This window comes from Salvia miltiorrhiza, chromosome 2, assembly GCF_028751815.1.
Source record: "Salvia miltiorrhiza cultivar Shanhuang (shh) chromosome 2, IMPLAD_Smil_shh, whole genome shotgun sequence".
NCBI classification, from domain to species: Eukaryota; Viridiplantae; Streptophyta; class Magnoliopsida; order Lamiales; family Lamiaceae; genus Salvia; species Salvia miltiorrhiza.
The window spans coordinates 47,285,355-47,302,044 of record NC_080388.1 but is presented as its reverse complement, the minus strand read 5'-3'; the positions used below and the strand labels follow the sequence as shown (position 1 = coordinate 47,302,044).

Genomic DNA, 16,690 nt, shown 5'->3' with positions numbered 1-16,690 from the left:
GCCCATTTTTATCGTTTCGCCCTAGGCCCATTTTTGATCAGAAACGGCCCTGTATACATTTTCAAAAAACCTCATCAATGGTGAATAACTGAAACTTATACATTTTCAATTAATATTTTTCTTTGACTTTGGATTATATGTTGCCTATGAACATATGTGGCTAATTTTATATTATTCTAAGTTTAGAAAGTAGATGAATTTTTATTTTATTTTTAATCAAGCATGATCCTCATTTTCTTCTTATGTGCTTGGATTAATTGTTCGTTTAATTGATTAGCTACCAAAAAAAAAAAAAAAAACACGATCGAGCCATGTCTTCTCAAATAACAAGTTACCGGCCGGAAATTTCGCTCCTTTTTAAAATTAATTTCATCAGCATCTTTGTTTAATTGTTTTATACATATAAACTGTATTCAAAAATACTAAAATTAAAATATTATTACGCAACCAATATTTTAAGGACTACCCATTAGGATTGAAGTAAAAGTTGGCATCGTGTGAGACATATTTCGTATGTGATAGCGAGGCTGGCAAGAAAACAAGCAGATGCTTCGATGGCTAATATATGAAAATAAAAATAAAAATTGAGGCATATTAAAGTATGAATTCAATAGCCGAGTTGACGTTTGCTATACATCGGAAAGAATTAAGAAATCTAGTACAATATGTCATTGTGTAATTGTACACTTTTTTTAAAAATCGTACTCTACATTTTCTTATTTGCGCGCTCCAATAATTAAATAATAAAAACGTTAATGTTTGCCTGTGTCATTAACATCTTCTTCTTCTTTGGTTGGCTCTTGGGCTCTATCTTCTTCCTCATTTTGTGCTCCATTTTCTTGATTATCTTCCTTGTGATGCTCATGGTTGATGGCGCCCTCAACGACACATTCCACATAATCCTCTACTTTCTCCTCTACTTCTTGAACCTGCATTTAAGTAAATGAATTAACAAAATAGATTAATATAATAGTGTTTATAAAATGTACGTAATGATTTGTTGTGTCCCATTTCCATCAAACACACTACATATTTATATAATTAATATGATGTCAAAATAATTAAGTTCCGCCAAATTAATCTCCGCCTTTTCCAATATTGAAGAAAAGAGCTACTCGCGATCTTCATTTTTATATTTTTTATACTATAATCTTGATGAAAAAAAAATAGTTAATATATTTACCTTATCTATAAAGTCTCCAAATTTATGAGCATCCTTATTAGCTATTTCAGCCACATGCTCAACAAAATCCACTGCTTTTCTGAGGCCTCCGCCCTCGGGAAGATCCTCCGCCAATTTCTCCGCCGCCTTCTCCACCCCCTCCGCCGCCTTCTCCACTGCATCGACTATCTCTTCCGCTGTTTCCACCGCCATCTCCACTTCATCTGCACGTAATTAACACCCCAGCCATAAGAATTACGTATATATATCTCAAGAAATTAAAATGATGAAATTCAATTAAAAGAGACTTAATTATAGGGGCTATGTAACTTACTTTTAATTTTCAGAAGCGATGTCCATTTACCGCTAAAGAACGGTAGAACTACTGTTATAGCTACCCCCAAAATCCATTTTCTGCATTGAGTATATATATTTCAATAATCAAGAGTTATTTAACCAAATACATAATAAATAAATTTTGATGACAAAAAGAAATTGAAATTTAACGTACATGAAGTTGAAAGGAGGCTCAGAAGGCGGCGGAACTCCCGGTTGAACAACGCTGCGTACAACCAATCTCCTGAAAATATATATATAAAAAAGACAAATTAATAAATTGCATGCATAGCGTAATGATGAAAATTATGTGACTTTGTAAATGTATGTCTCGATCATCCAATGCAATACGTACCTTGGACTTGCGTAATGCTTTTTCGATATCCATAAACGGGTTTGATAGTGATTCTTCAGAATCGCAAGACACGAAGAAGAAGAAGAAAATAAGGACATCGATTTTCGAGTTTTGGAGGGCTGGGAATCTGGAGCAGGGACGAATCTGAAGTTGAAGAAAGATTTGGATATCGACATGTTTTGTTTCTACCAAAGATTTATATTTTCGATTACTAAACTAAACTTTGAATACTATATATTTAAGTTGATGATCGATAAAAGAGGTACGAGGAGTTTGTTGGAACTTGATGAATTTTCAAAAATTGTTTGATGTAATCAAATAATTAATCGTCTGAAGAAATGTAGTAGACTTTTATAGAAGAAGAAATGGTTGTGAGCCGACGCGGTTAGTGTTGGGCAAGAAATCTCGCTTTCTTACTATATTCTTGTTTTCTAACCTGCTCCAAGCTGACTTTTCAATTTTATTGGATCGAATAAGTCAATTCTTGGCTAATTTGAAATCACTTTTCCAAATTAATTAAATATTAAACATTCAACAAATAAGATTTTCGATGATTTTAATTCATGTGTAATACTCTCTCCGTCCTATATGACTTGAGTAAGTGGTTTTCTTTTTTTAATAATAATTTTACATTACACTAAATATGAGGCTGACAACGCAACTCAATTAGTAAAACGCCTCTTGACCATAAAATTTGCAAACCATACAAAGAGATATAATATAGATTTGAAAAATCGTATACAACATTGGAGATCATTGATATGCTCATTTGGTTGATCTTCACTTAAAAAGAAAGATAAAATTTGGTAAAACTAAAAGCTCATTAGTTTGCCCATCTTAATTTGAACTTAAAGCTAGTACAGCCTCATGAAATTTAATTTCCAAAGCGTATATATGACGTGGGGATTTGTTTGACTGACTTGTATTTATTAATTACTATTTATTATTTCCTGGAGTGGATAAATTTGCATTTATCAACTTCCCCAAAACCCACGTAATTATTCTTAATTAACCGAATTCATTTCCCAGGTGATGAACATTCCAGGCAATATCTCTGTTGCTTCTTCTTTTCTTCTCTTTTTTTCTTATTCTTTGTTGCGTTCAAGGGTGTATTTGTGTTGCTTCTAAGGCTATGATTTTGGGTTATATATAATCTTTAATTTGGTCAACCACATGCGACAATTTGAATCTAATATCCATATATTATATATATACTAGCTGAAGTATGAATGATACTAGTATAGTATTTATACAAAAAAATTAATTCATAAACACACCCCCGGTAAATTATTTCTCTATTTCCGACAAATTCATTCATAAACTCCATCCTTTACGTGCAAGCTAGCTAACGACGCGTATCACTCCCCCGGTAATACCCTTTGGTTCTAGAAAGTTATTGAATATATTAATATTAACGTAACTAATCCATTAAGCTTAATTTTCTTATAATTAATTTCATAAGATGACCAAGAGATCTAATAATATATTTATTCATCAAAAGGTACCGCAAAAGTGCTGAGGCAATTCTGATGTCGAACGTAAGCACAATAAGTTAATTTCCTTTAGCAGCCCCAAATTTTGAAATGGGAAAGTCGAATTTTGGTACCCTATTATGCTTATCTTTTATCAATTTTGATACGTATCACATTTCTCGAAATGCTATCCAAACACTTATAGTATCTCATTTTCCTAATTATTAGCGGATTCTGTCATGTTTAGGTTTGAGAAAAAGTTAGGGAACTAGCTAGATCTATTTATCTTATCCCTTGGAGATTTTGAATAAATTAACAAGACAATCAAATTAAGACAACTTAAATACGTCACGTTGTTAATGCACAAGGCCTAAGGTTCTGGGTTTGAGTCATTCGTCGCGCAGTCTTTAAATTTTTTTATTTACTACGGAGGACTCAAACCCAGGACCTCAGGTCTTGCTAAGCCAACACAAACATAATACATCATGTTTTCATCCAAAGACGTGGAGTAACAAAGGCAATATTGAGACGGCCAATCTTTGCAGTTGAAGAACAAGGGCGGCCAAGAAGGAAGACCAACAATTTTTTCATTTTAGGGAAAGCTGCCAAAACCCAAACCCTACTAGCGTTATAACAATACTGCAATTTGCTAACTACTTCCCATCTATCTTCGTTTTTGCTAAACAAACAAAAATAGAAAATTTAAAACATTAATACATTTCCACATGTGATCATTTCCATTATCCACGGGTCAATACAATACATTAACTTGGATAGGAATTTGACTTGTTAACAAAGTACGTAGGAAATCATCCAAGTGGGTATATGTAGTCATTCTTTGCAGTGTCAAAATGCAATAAAACCGTTCGGATTTCGGATGGATTTTTGCCTAATCCGATCCAATCTGAAAATTCAAAATTTCCCTAAAATTCAATCCGATCTGAATCATATTATACAAAAATTCGAATCCGAAAATCTGAAAAATTTCGAATAAAATTCGATCCGAACCGAAAATTCCGAATTATTAAAAGAAATCCAAATGTGAAAAAAAAAATCCAAAAACCGAATAAATCCAAACAATCCGAAATGTATATAAACCTAACCAATTAGATAATTACAATCTATTTAAGATCTTAATTAACAAATAATTAATTGTAATAAATCAATATGAGAGTATAAGGTTAGAATTTAGAAATATTTAACTATTTAAAAACTAACAATTATATATATTTATATATGTAATTACAAAATTATTTATATTATAAATATAATTCGGATTTTAAAAGTGTCAATCCGATCCGATCCGAAAATCCAAAATTTGCTGAAAACTCAATCCAATCCGATCCGAAAATCCGAAAAATCCGAACCAAATTTTAAATTTCGGTTTGATTCGAATCGGATATTCGGATTTCGGATATTTTGTTCACCCCTAAAAACCGCTATGGCTTATGATTTATTAATTAGAAACAGTTTTTCGCATTTAGGAATTGATCAACTTTAAGAACCAAGACTAAAAATTGACTAATTCAGCTCATGATATGCTATATATCATCAATCAACCACATCCATATTTACAACTTACAAAGGCAGTGTTATCGTACAACTAAGTTTATCGCATAAAACAAGTTCATTATGAATTCATTGTAAAAAACGATCAATTAAAAAATTGAATTTTCGTCATATACGGAATTCAGACTTTGAATTACAAATTCATTCAATTAAGTCATATATAAATTCATTATAGATTTTCACAAAGAACTGAAAAATAATTCATATTTAATGTATAATATATATCTAGGGACATTTGAACCACCTCCTGAGAAAATAAAATAAAATGGGTAATCTAAAGTAATGGATTATAGGCCTTTAGTTTTAGGATTGGTCGTGAAGCTGTGGACTCCAGATTAGTGGCGGGCCAACTTAATTTAAAATAAGCAATTTAAAGAATGGGCTTGCATAATATAATTTGAAATTAAGCTTCAACATGATAGAAAATGGGCTACTTGGGTTCTAAATAATGATCTAGCCCTATGAACTTTCAGATGTACGTTTATTATTTAATTCAAACATAAATCTAATTAAAATTTATGTTTCCATGGGAAACTATATCACTAATTAATAATTAGATGAAAAAGAATACATTTCATTAATAAAAAGTGATGAAAATTTGATTGTATAACTGTAACTTAACTGAGAAAAATTGTATATATATATATGAATAATTAAACTAATCGTATTTAAATTAAGGTGATGTAAATTTCTTCTCTGGATTGGGGTGGCAGTATATAGATAAGAAAAAAAGATTAATTAATGCATGCATGCGCTTTTAACTTTAGTGATTTTTCATTTCATAAAGAAAAAACTTCACTGATTCTAATTCCCTTTTTAGCATGAATTAATTATTTCCGTCTATATATAATCTAATTAACAAGTTAACTACTTAATTTACATCTTCTTACTACTGTTAAATGGATATGAAGTACGATCATATATATGCAACAATTGTTACGAGTCACAACTCACAAGCTTCCTTGCAATATGCGAAGACAAAAGACATCAGTGGTGTATATATATATCATTGAAACAGGATACATATACCAATAAGAAATTTGAAAGATTTTTTTATTTTATTTTTTAGTTGAAGAAAAGGATTGAAAACACATCATTTGATATACGTAATGCCAATTTTTTAATATATTCAACATTTATATATTGATCGATGTCATAAAAAAGATGAACTCAAACGAGACCTAACACGCACTATGTATCCTTCATTACAGTTTACAATAATGCATGCATGCGTCAAATATTATACTCCTTCCGTCTCAATTTTTAGTATCTAGATGAGAGTGACACGAATTTTAATAAAATAGTTGAGTATATTGTGAGTGGAATAAGGGTCTCGCATTTTATGTGAGTGTTAAAAAATTAAAGTACACCTATTTACTAAAATAAAATGGATACAAAAATGTAGGACATCCAAAAATGCAAATATGGCTACTAAAATATGAGACGGATGGAGTATGTATATATATATATATATATATATATATATATATATATATATATATATATAGAAATGGGCTAAAATGAAAACACTTTTAAGTGTATAAAATAGAACAAATCATGTCCATTAGATCTTGGTTGATCTTGTGGTTTGAAATTTGTCTAATCATGAATATAATTCGTAACAAAAGTACTTTCAATTCGTAATAAGAAAAACGTATGAATTGCAAGGGAAACAATTACAAATTTCAGATCTCCATATAATTTGATCTAGGACAATAATTCACTACGATCTAATGGATAAGATTTGTTCCTATTTTATACACTTAAAATGTTTTTATGGTGGTAGCCCCCCCCCCCCTATATATATATATATATATATATATATATATATAGGTGTACGGCTCCATGGAGAATTCTATTTTTTGTGAGAAATGAGAATGACAAATAAATCAATAAATTCTACGAATAAACAAATACTTTCTATGTCCCACTTATTTTGGCACATTTTTCCTTTTTGTTTGTCTCATTTATAAGGACACTTTCCAAAAATAGTATGTGATCTCTACATTCTTTACACACATTAAAATAAGTGGTATCTACCCACTTCACAATCTTAACACCTTATTCTTAATCTTCGTGACCAAAGCAAATGTGTCAAGATAAGTGGGAGTATAACTCTTGAATAGACGTATCTAGTTAATATGGTGAAAATCTTGCCCCCTCCAAGATTCGAACCCAGACGAAAATACATGTTCATACATTACATTGATTTATCCGTAAAAAATAATTGACTTATTCGAACGCATTCCATTCTCTCAATATATAACATTCTCTATGAAACTTTTGTTTCTACACACACACACACATGTATATATATAGGTAATATGTTTTTGTTAGAACTGAGAACCATAAACAAATATATAAAATACATGAACCATATGTTTTACGTGGTGAGCTAAAATAAAAATATGTCTTAAAATAAAAAATAGGAACCATTTTTTGCCCTTAGATCATCAAAATCTACGATTAATTCATCACTTATTGGATGAATTCATGGTCCTGAGTTTGAATTTCATATGTAGCGAAATTTTTAATTTTTGAAATTCAGACATTTACACAACGAATTCATACGTATAATTTACATAGAATTAATCCAAAACAGATTCGTATTTCTTTATAATTAAAAGCTATTTTTAGCGTATAGCTTCTTCTTATATATAGTAATTTAGAATAGATCAAGACTAGCTTCTTGGATGATTCAATTCCTCGTTCACTTCAAAACATAAAAATCACGAGAATTGAACATACAAAACCCCCCACAGCTTCATAGGCTTGATATAATCATACAATAGAAAAATATCCCAAACTATGTGAACTACTAGGCCAACATTAATTCAACCCCTACAACTATCACTACCCTAATAAAAATTTCACAAGGTACTAAACTCAACAAGATCTTGGCTACAATCCACTCATCACGGTCAGCTATACATCCCCTACACCTTAGATCTTCGAAGCTACACCACACCAACAACACAACACTAGGTAACCCTAATTAGGTCGACGTTTTGATCTATTGCCGCCATAAATTTCCTCGATAATCAAACTCACACATAAATATTGATCAAGAAGAGATTCCCACACCAAGAAAATCTATGAACGGGACATCTTTCTTTTCCATGGATTTCTCCTCTGCAATCGTCCTCGTCCTCGTCTTCGTCTCTCCACATGACGAATAATTGAATAGATTCGAAATCGTGGTGCTACTAAATTGGGCCTCAATTGAGTCATGGTAGGGACTAAATATGGAGAAATTGCTTTGATGATTATAACCTCTTCTTCGTCTTTCACATGGATCAGAAGAGTAAGATGACAAATTATTAGGCCAACCAGAGAAGGAAGACAAAGAGAAGATTTTGTCCTTGGGTTGGCTTTGCGAATCGACGAAATCAATCCCACCATTTTGGAAGCTGATTTTGGATCCGTACTCCTCTTGAAGCCTCGAATTCTTTCGTCGGAAAACGTAGTTAGTGGGAGATTTAGAGTCCATAATGACAGCATTAAGATCTTGATTATGGGCTCTAATCTTGCCACAAAGCTTGGATTTTTCTCTTTGCTTTCTTGCCATAATCACATGCCAATGGTTTTTGACAGCATTATCAGTTCTACCAGGAAAAAGCCTTGAAATTAAAGCCCATTTGTTTCCATGTATTCTATGAGCTGCAAGCAGCCTTTCTTCCTCTTCTTCCGAGAAAGGCCGTCGATTTATTCTTGGATCAAGCTGATTAAACCATCTCAATCTGCAACTCTTACCTGCGTACATATCATATTTATCAAAGATCAAAATCTGTTTTTTCCTTTTTTTAGAAAAAAGAAAATTAAAACCTATATATATATATATATATATATATATATATATATATAATTAGGGTTTTATGGCCAGAAACAAGTGACAATATATATATATTTTTTAATGTATATAGTTATATACCGTTTAATAAGTAGATATCATAGATGACTTATTCTTGAAATTATGAATTTATCTTAATTTTTTTTTATTTCACGACATATATGTGCACTTAAAACCTATATCCAGTTGTTAGGAGGGGCAGATTCTAGAAGAATAAATATTGAATTTGTTTTCTCCTACAAGTAACCGATGAACCCTAATCTTGAAATACGTAGTTGCAAGAAATTATTTCCAGATGAAGCTATATATAATTTTATGGGGTTACCTGATCTTCCTTGAAGTTTTTCAGCAATGGAATTCCAATTTTGAGGGCCATATTTGTCGACGAGCTGCCGGAGCTTTTCGTCTTCTGCAGGCCTCCAGTGGCCTCGAGGGCAAGTTCTTGGATCGTCGTTTGAGCCACGACATCTACTTTCATCCATGGAAATTTCAGCTACCTCTATCTAATTTATCAATTTTTTCAGAATATCAGAAAAGCAAATCTCCACAAAGTAGAAAAGAAGAAGATGTATATATCAACTGCAATAATTGGCTTTGCACCACAAAATGGACTTTAACATGTAGGAAAATTGAAAAGAAAAGAAAACCACATTTCTGAGTTTTGATAATGGGCCTTGAATATTAATTAAAAATGTGGTTATTCTTGTTACTATTTACTAATGAGGTGTACTTATAAAAGAAAGTTATACTTCACGCACAAACAAAACACATGAAATATACGTCGTGTTTCATAATGGCGTTTTATTTCCTCTACTTCATTTCGTTAGTGAGTCCAATATTATAATCATTATGGTATATATTGGGTTAGTTATTATTATTATTATTATTATTATTATTATTATTATTATTATTATTATTATTATTATTATTATTATTATTATTATTATTATTATTATTATTATCATATGCATGCAATTGACTACCCATTTGAGAGAAATGCAAAACATTAATTTTATTAGTTTATGATTTTACAACCATCACAAATTTATAGTTTCCCTGAGTGATGCTCAATTATAATAAAAAAAATATTTTAATTAATTAATGTTTATATTAATATCATCATTCCTGAAATACTCTATGATCGAAGCCAAGATCATCACACTCAGACATATAAAGCTGTTAAAAGGTAGCAGTACTTCTATATATATAGCTCCATATATCAAAATATACTTATAGTGCAAATCTCTCAAAAAAAAAAATTTGATCATTGTCTCTCCTCTGCTCTATATAAAAAATATTTAATTATCTTGAAATGTTTTCGGTGAAAAAATACAGTCAGTGTAAAATAATCCAAAATAAGAGGTAATAAAATAAAAAATAAAGGCATTCCTGATATGGAGAAAACTGGGTATGATGATATTGCAAAACATATTTTGCAATATGAAGAACTCATTTCAAACAACTAGTTATGGAATGCATGGCAATTAAGGAATTATCTTATACAAGCAGCAGCCAAAAACAATCTGACAAACATACAATTCAACTAATAAAGCATGACAAAAAAATTCGTACAGCCTTTAAAAAAAATCGTAGAGAAGAGTATATATTACCTTGAATGATGAAGAAGAAAAACCCAAAATGATCAGAGCCGTCGAATTAATCCCCAATTACAATAAGAAATGTCTTATAACCTCGAAGCGAGTTTCTCATAGAAAGATCGATTGAGAAGAGAAAAACGTCCAACGGGGAAGACGAAGAATATCTGTAGCAACAAGATTGTCAAAAAATAATTATTATTATTAGGCTATATAAAGTTTCAAGCTGTCCAGGATTGAAAAGCTTGTTATTGAATTATTGTAATAGTTGGTGGCCTCTCCCTGTTTTTTTATTATTATTTTTATTTTTTTATTTACACTTCACAATTGAATATAATAAAATTGAACTATACGTCTTTAACAAGAAAATTTATTTAGGCTTTGTACATGCATACACAAAATGCACTTGGCTTTCGTAATAAACAATTAATTTTTATATCAAACAGTAAATCTAAGAAGTTTATTTATTTGTTCAAATGTAGAAGGTTAGACAAATTCTCATAAATTTTTTCTTTAACTAGATTTCGTTGCCAATTTACAAGCTAAGATTTTCACGTTCCATATTAGTTAGGTCAGGAAAAAAAAATTAATTCCGAGAGACACATGCAATCAATTTACTTTGCCTTCCTAATTTATATGATCTTTCTCAGTAGCAATATCAAGACGTTATGCAATTAATTCTGTTAATATATACCTTAAAATAATAGACTAAGGAAAACATTTATTTTCTTTACCACCCTATTAAAATTCGTTAGTCAAATATATATTCATTTTTAAGGAATTAAATTAGATCAATATTCCATTTTATCAATGATATCATATTAATGCATATAATACACACACGCGCGCACATATATAAATTTATATATATTTGAAAAGGATTGGAAAATAGTGGCTTGAAAGTTGAAATTAAGTATACTATGCAGATGATAAGTCAAAAGCAAACTTAGAAAGAAACAAAGCAATAAAACTTAAAAAAATGATTTCTTAACTGACTGATTATTCCATACCCCACGAAATTAATCACTTTGGTTTTCCAAAGGCAGTCTGAAAAATAGTTTATCCATTCACATCAAACGTAGTTTATCAAAGAGCACAAGCCATCTCAAAAATGGTGGGTGCAAAATCGGTGTCTAACCCTTAATCAAACTGTGGTAATATGTCTTAATTGCCATCCTATGTAGGCACTGTCTAATCAAGAACAAGTGTACTAATCATCAACTTAATTATTCATCACCACTCTGATTTTTTTAATTCCAATTTGATTATATTTGGATTTGAACATTCATAATCTGGGCAACAAAAAATATTTTTAAATGAATATGGGTAAGGCAAAATATCTAGGAGAGACGTATCGTAATTTTAGAATATTCAAGATATTAATTATTAAATTGTTGGGAAGCTATTTTTACTCTTAATTGTTTATAGTTTTGGTTAAGATGCATAGTGTGATCATATCGGAAATAGTTCGAAAGTGTTCAGAAATAGTTTAATCAATATTATATTCAAGAGTTTCTTAGACGAAGGTGTCCAATTTGATCATGTCAAGGTAGTACGAAAGAGTAATTTTTTCAAGCAATTATATATATAGAGAGAGAGAAATAATTAAGTGAGAATACTACTTTTCGTAAGAATGACAATTGATAACGAATAACTCAATAAAACCTGCGAATTATTTTTTTGTAATACATGAATAGTCATTTAAATCTGGGTTCGAATCTTGGCGGAAGTGAAAATTTCATCTTATTAATTGAATTACAGCTATTTGTTTATTACAAGCAACGTATTCATAGATTTATATTGATTTATTCATTATTCTCATTTCTCACGAAAAATAGAATGCTGAGAATAATGAATAAATCAATATAAACCTACGAATAAGTTGCTTGGAATAAACAAATAGTTGTAATTCAATTAATATGGTGAAATTTTCGTCCCCTCAAAAATTTGAACCCATATTTAAATGATCATTCATGCATTACAAAAAATTTATTCATAGATTTTATTGACTTATTCATATCAATTTTTATTTTAAGATAACATTTTCATTAGATATATGTGTGTGTGTGTGTGAGATACGTATACTTGAAAAATTCATTAGGTGCCTAAATTCTTTAAGTTGGACCTTTTTTCTTTTACATTTTTTCTTTATTTTATTGTATTGTTTTGAGGGGGGAGGAGACATAAGTCGGGTCATCTGTTACAATAACCATGTGTGCTTAATTCACTCAGATGTCATATCTACTAGAAAGATGTGTTTGAGACAAAATAAAGAATGCAACAATTTATCAAGACCGTAATTAATTTCATCTCTCTATATACAACCTATTCTACACCACCACTACTACTACTATTACTACTACTACTACTACTAATAATAATAATAATAATAATAATAAGGGTTAATTGCCTATAAATACACAAACTATATCCAAATTTTGGTTTTCAACCAAATCTATCTTTTTGGTCAAAAAATACATAAACTTTTAATTTTTTGGAATTTGACATGATCCCAAAAGTTCATTGGCCAATAACTTGATTGTTTGAATTCTGATGGCCAATTTAAAATACAATTGGAAAGCTATTGACGTTGGTCTTTCTAATGATACTTATATTGTTGAGTTTTGGTAACCGAAAGTGGTTGAAAAAAGGAAAAAATATAGAGTTTCGTGACCTCGACTTTCATGCCATTTTTTTTTACTACTTTCGATTATCAAAACCCACCAATATAAGTATCATTATAAAGATAACATTAAGAGCTTTCCAACGGTACCTTCGGATTGCCCATCAGAATTCAGATAATCAATTTATTAGCCGACTAACTTTCGGCTCCGGTCAAATTCTAAAAATATAAAAGTTTATGTATTTTTTGACCAAAAAAATAAATTTAGTCAAAAACCAAAATTTGAGTATAGTTCGTGTATTTATAGACAATTAACTCTAATAATAATAATAATAATAATAATAATAATAATAATAATAATAATAATAATAATAATAATAATAATAATAATAATAATAATAATAAAGAAAAAACGATCTGTTAGTACAAAATGAAAAGGTTTTCTTAAAAATTGGATAAGGATAAAAGAAACAATAAACCCTAATCAAGGAAATCTGAGAAAAAGACAAAAGAAAAGGATGATAATATACAGATTTGAAATAGTTTTCAATGAATTGATGAGACACAAATCAGTTAACTTGCAAAAGTAAAAATAAAAGATATAAACAACATTTGATCGAAAGTGTCTCTGTAATGAAAACAATAATATACCTTAATTATTATTTTATCTCATCTTTCCAAGAAACTTATTTTAATTAGCAACACATCAACAAACGTTCACAAACTTTAACCTCAACAAACAAACTTTGACCCAACCCTCTACCATATTCAATTATACTTTTGTTTATACCTATTTAGCTATACTAAACTATATTTTTTTTTCCTAAATGCTGCTCCCTCCTGTTCAAATTAAATGTCATTTTGGATATTTTCAAAAAAAATATATCGTTCTAGACCTAGGTTCCATTATTGCCCCTAATAGCTGATCACCTCAAAAATCATATTATATATATATATATATAGAGAAGGGTTCAACAGAGAAGCTAAATATTGTGGAGAATAGAGAATTCGTAAAATAAAAACGAACAGATCTATAATTTTAATGAACAGATCAATGTACCGCATGAACAACAATTTTCCCCGGGTTTGAATCCTGCTGGTGGCGAGTTTTTCTATATTTTTACTAAATACGTATGTTCATTACTTATGTTGATCTGTTCGTAAAATATATAGATTTGTTCGTTCTCTCGAAAAAGATACTTCTCTGTTGAACTCAACCCTATATATATATATATATATATATATATATATATATATATATATATAAAATTAATGTATACGAATGCTAGAAAGACATATTTTGAATAGGAGGGAGTATAAATTATTTTAATAGTACCAATTGCTTACTACTTATATTTATTATGTGTGTGTGTAAATGAGGAAATGTAGCCATCCAATAACCTTTTATTGTAGACAAAAATTTGAGTGCAATGTGTTGCACCATATAACATGATCAATCTGTGACATGAAGCTTCTATTCAAACTTTTTACATTATTATATTGCATGGTGTAATATGTTGCATCCAAGACCACCTCTTTATTAATGGTTGTGGAGGTATCTTGAGAATGGGGAGGCATTGTGGGCTAGGATAGTAACTTCGATTTATGGGAAGGTGGAATGGGGCGAGGGAGGGATTTTTTGCAAGGGAGTCATGCGGATGAGGGGAGATTGGTGGCCAAAAATCTTAGCTTTGGGGAGTGGGTGAATCGGGAGAGGGGGGTTTCTTGGAGAATCTGTCGCGATGTATAGGAAATGGGAAGGACACAAAGTTTTGGTTGGATAGATGGGTGGGAGATAAACCGATTAGATTTGCTTTTCCTAGACTTTTCTCTCTTTGTATTAACAAAAATGCGTCGATAGAGGAGTCTGGGAATTGGGTTGAGGGAAGATGGGTGTGGGATTTTCAGTGGATAATGGAGTTGTTTGATAGGGAGCTAGGGATGACTAATGCCTTACTTGAGTTCATCTCTGTTTGTACCCCAAATGCAGGAAAGATGGACGTGTGGAGGTGGAAGAAGACCAAGAGTGGAGAGCTGTCAACCAAATCAGTGTATGAAGTGTTGATGCAGAATAGAAATCTAACGGCTCCAGTTCTACACTCAAATGCGATGATGGCAAAGGTTTGGAGTGCACCGACCCCACACAAGGTGAGAGTGACAGCATGGCGGTGTCTGAAAAATCGGCTAGCGACATACGGCAATCTTGTAAAGAGGAGAGTGCAGCTGGCGGACGTTGAGGTTTGGTGTAATGCTTGTGTCGGGAATGTTGAGACAGCGAATCACCTTTTCCTATTATGCCCGAAAGCTCAACAGGTATGGAATGCAATAGAGTCGTGGATGGGGATCAGAACAGCGAGACCGAAGGAATTGATGCAACATTTCAATATGTTCATAAACAGTGGAAGAGGTAGAGAGAGTGAAAAGGCCCTCAAAGCGTTATGGATGTGCACGATTTGGCTATTGTGGAAACAAAGGAATGAAAGCAGATTTGAAGAACAAGTCTGGGAGGTGCAAAGGGCGGTATCAGAGATTAAAGGTCGTTTGTGGAGTTGGAGTAAGATTTTTAAGTTTACTAAGTCGGATGTAAGTTTCTCTTGCTGGTGCTCTTGCAATTTTTTGCTCTCTTCATGTATTGACTTTTAGGTACTTCTGGTACCTTTTGTTTTTATGGTTAATTGCCCATAAAATACTAAACTTTCTTCCAATTCTAGTTTTGCACACAAATTTTGAACTGTAGCGTGAAAATTACTAAACTTTAGATTTTATCTGTTTTTGCTACTAATCCAAATTTCGGTCAAATATCAGGCTAATATGACGTGCCAATATTTTACGTGAACGTATTTATTGTTAATTTCTAATTAATAAAAAAAAAAGAACACAAAGCAAATAACCAAAATTGTCAATAACTTAATATATCAAATCAAATAATAGCATTTTTTGAATTCTCAAGTTTAAATCCATTTTTTTCTACTATTACACAACTCATTACTCCAATATATAAAATAGAAGTCATTCAAATAGTATAAATATATATGGTTTATAAAAAAAATTAATCTTTAGATAATGAAAATTTAATAAACTTTATTACTTAGCTAAATAATTTTTTTTTATATATTAAGTTATTGATAATTAAAATATTTTTTGGCTGACACACCTAAATTCGAAGAATCCCCTTACTATTATTAAATTTATTTAATTAATTAATTCAACTAAAAAATATACTATTATTTGATTTGATATATTAAATTATTGACAATTTGAGTTATTTACTTTGTGTTCTTTTTTTATTGTTAAGAAATTAAATAAAAAATAGTATTATTTTGCCAACCAATTTTCATGCAAGAATAAATACGCCACGTCAAAATTGGCACACCATATTATATATTAGTTTGGTATTTGGCCGGAATTTGGATTAGTAGCAAAATCTAATAAAATCAAAAGTTTAGTAATTATCACGCCACAATTCAAAGTTTGTGTGCAAAATCAAAATTGGATGAAAGTTCAGTATTTTATGGGTAATTAATCCTTGTTTTTATGTTAATTCCCTTTTCTGATTTAAAAAAAAAAATTGTATACGTATGCGCATTATTTGTATTTTTAGCTACCAACAAAATCATCATATATAGCTGTTGCATGTGTCACTGATTCTCCTTTCTCGCAAATGATATATGTACACCAATGATAGTTTGGCAAAATTTAATTTATTTATTATATCATTATTATAAATT

At 30.5% G+C, this 16,690-nt stretch overlaps 3 protein-coding genes across 3 annotated transcripts; 1 reads left to right on the top strand and 2 right to left on the bottom strand.

Annotated features, from left to right (window-relative positions):
- Positions 1-584: 584 nt before the first annotated feature.
- Positions 585-2,334, bottom strand: LOC131011771 (uncharacterized). Its single transcript, XM_057939611.1, has 5 exons — positions 1,854-2,334; positions 1,674-1,742; positions 1,497-1,576; positions 1,184-1,386; positions 585-929 (listed from the first exon to the last, which is right to left on the bottom strand). Exons 1-5 carry the CDS (start codon positions 2,027-2,029, stop codon positions 753-755), a joined length of 705 nt encoding a protein of 234 aa, XP_057795594.1. The 5' UTR covers positions 2,030-2,334; the 3' UTR covers positions 585-752.
- A 5,298-nt stretch (positions 2,335-7,632) lies between these two features.
- Positions 7,633-10,597, bottom strand: LOC131011769 (transcription factor WER-like). The gene is made up of 3 exons (XM_057939610.1): positions 10,355-10,597; positions 9,070-9,247; positions 7,633-8,647 (listed from the first exon to the last, which is right to left on the bottom strand). The coding sequence occupies exons 2-3, from the start codon at positions 9,224-9,226 to the stop codon at positions 7,959-7,961; spliced, it is 846 nt and encodes a 281-aa protein (XP_057795593.1). The 5' UTR covers positions 9,227-9,247; positions 10,355-10,597; the 3' UTR covers positions 7,633-7,958.
- Positions 10,598-14,876: 4,279 nt separating this feature from the next.
- On the top strand, positions 14,877-15,637 carry LOC131009626 (uncharacterized). The gene is made up of 2 exons (XM_057937039.1): positions 14,877-15,498; positions 15,606-15,637. The coding sequence occupies exons 1-2, from the start codon at positions 14,877-14,879 to the stop codon at positions 15,635-15,637; spliced, it is 654 nt and encodes a 217-aa protein (XP_057793022.1).
- Positions 15,638-16,690: the final 1,053 nt, after the last annotated feature.

Bases quoted from the DNA above. Each gene is read 5' to 3' on its own strand.
- LOC131011771 (XM_057939611.1), bottom strand. From the start codon at position 2,029: ATGTCGATATCCAAATCTTTCTTCAACTTCAGATTCGTCCCTGCTCCA. The intron at 1,743-1,853 runs GTACGTATTGCA...ATATATTTTCAG, and splicing joins AAGCATTACGCAAGTCCAAG to GAGATTGGTTGTACGCAGCG. The intron at 1,577-1,673 runs GTACGTTAAATT...TACTCAATGCAG, and splicing joins GAGCCTCCTTTCAACTTCAT to AAAATGGATTTTGGGGGTAG.
- LOC131011769 (XM_057939610.1), bottom strand. From the start codon at position 9,226: ATGGATGAAAGTAGATGTCGTGGCTCAAACGACGATCCAAGAACTTGC. The intron at 8,648-9,069 runs GTAACCCCATAA...ATATGTACGCAG, and splicing joins AAAACTTCAAGGAAGATCAG to GTAAGAGTTGCAGATTGAGA.
- LOC131009626 (XM_057937039.1), top strand. From the start codon at position 14,877: ATGGAGTTGTTTGATAGGGAGCTAGGGATGACTAATGCCTTACTTGAG. The intron at 15,499-15,605 runs GTCGTTTGTGGA...ATTGACTTTTAG, and splicing joins GGCGGTATCAGAGATTAAAG to GTACTTCTGGTACCTTTTGT.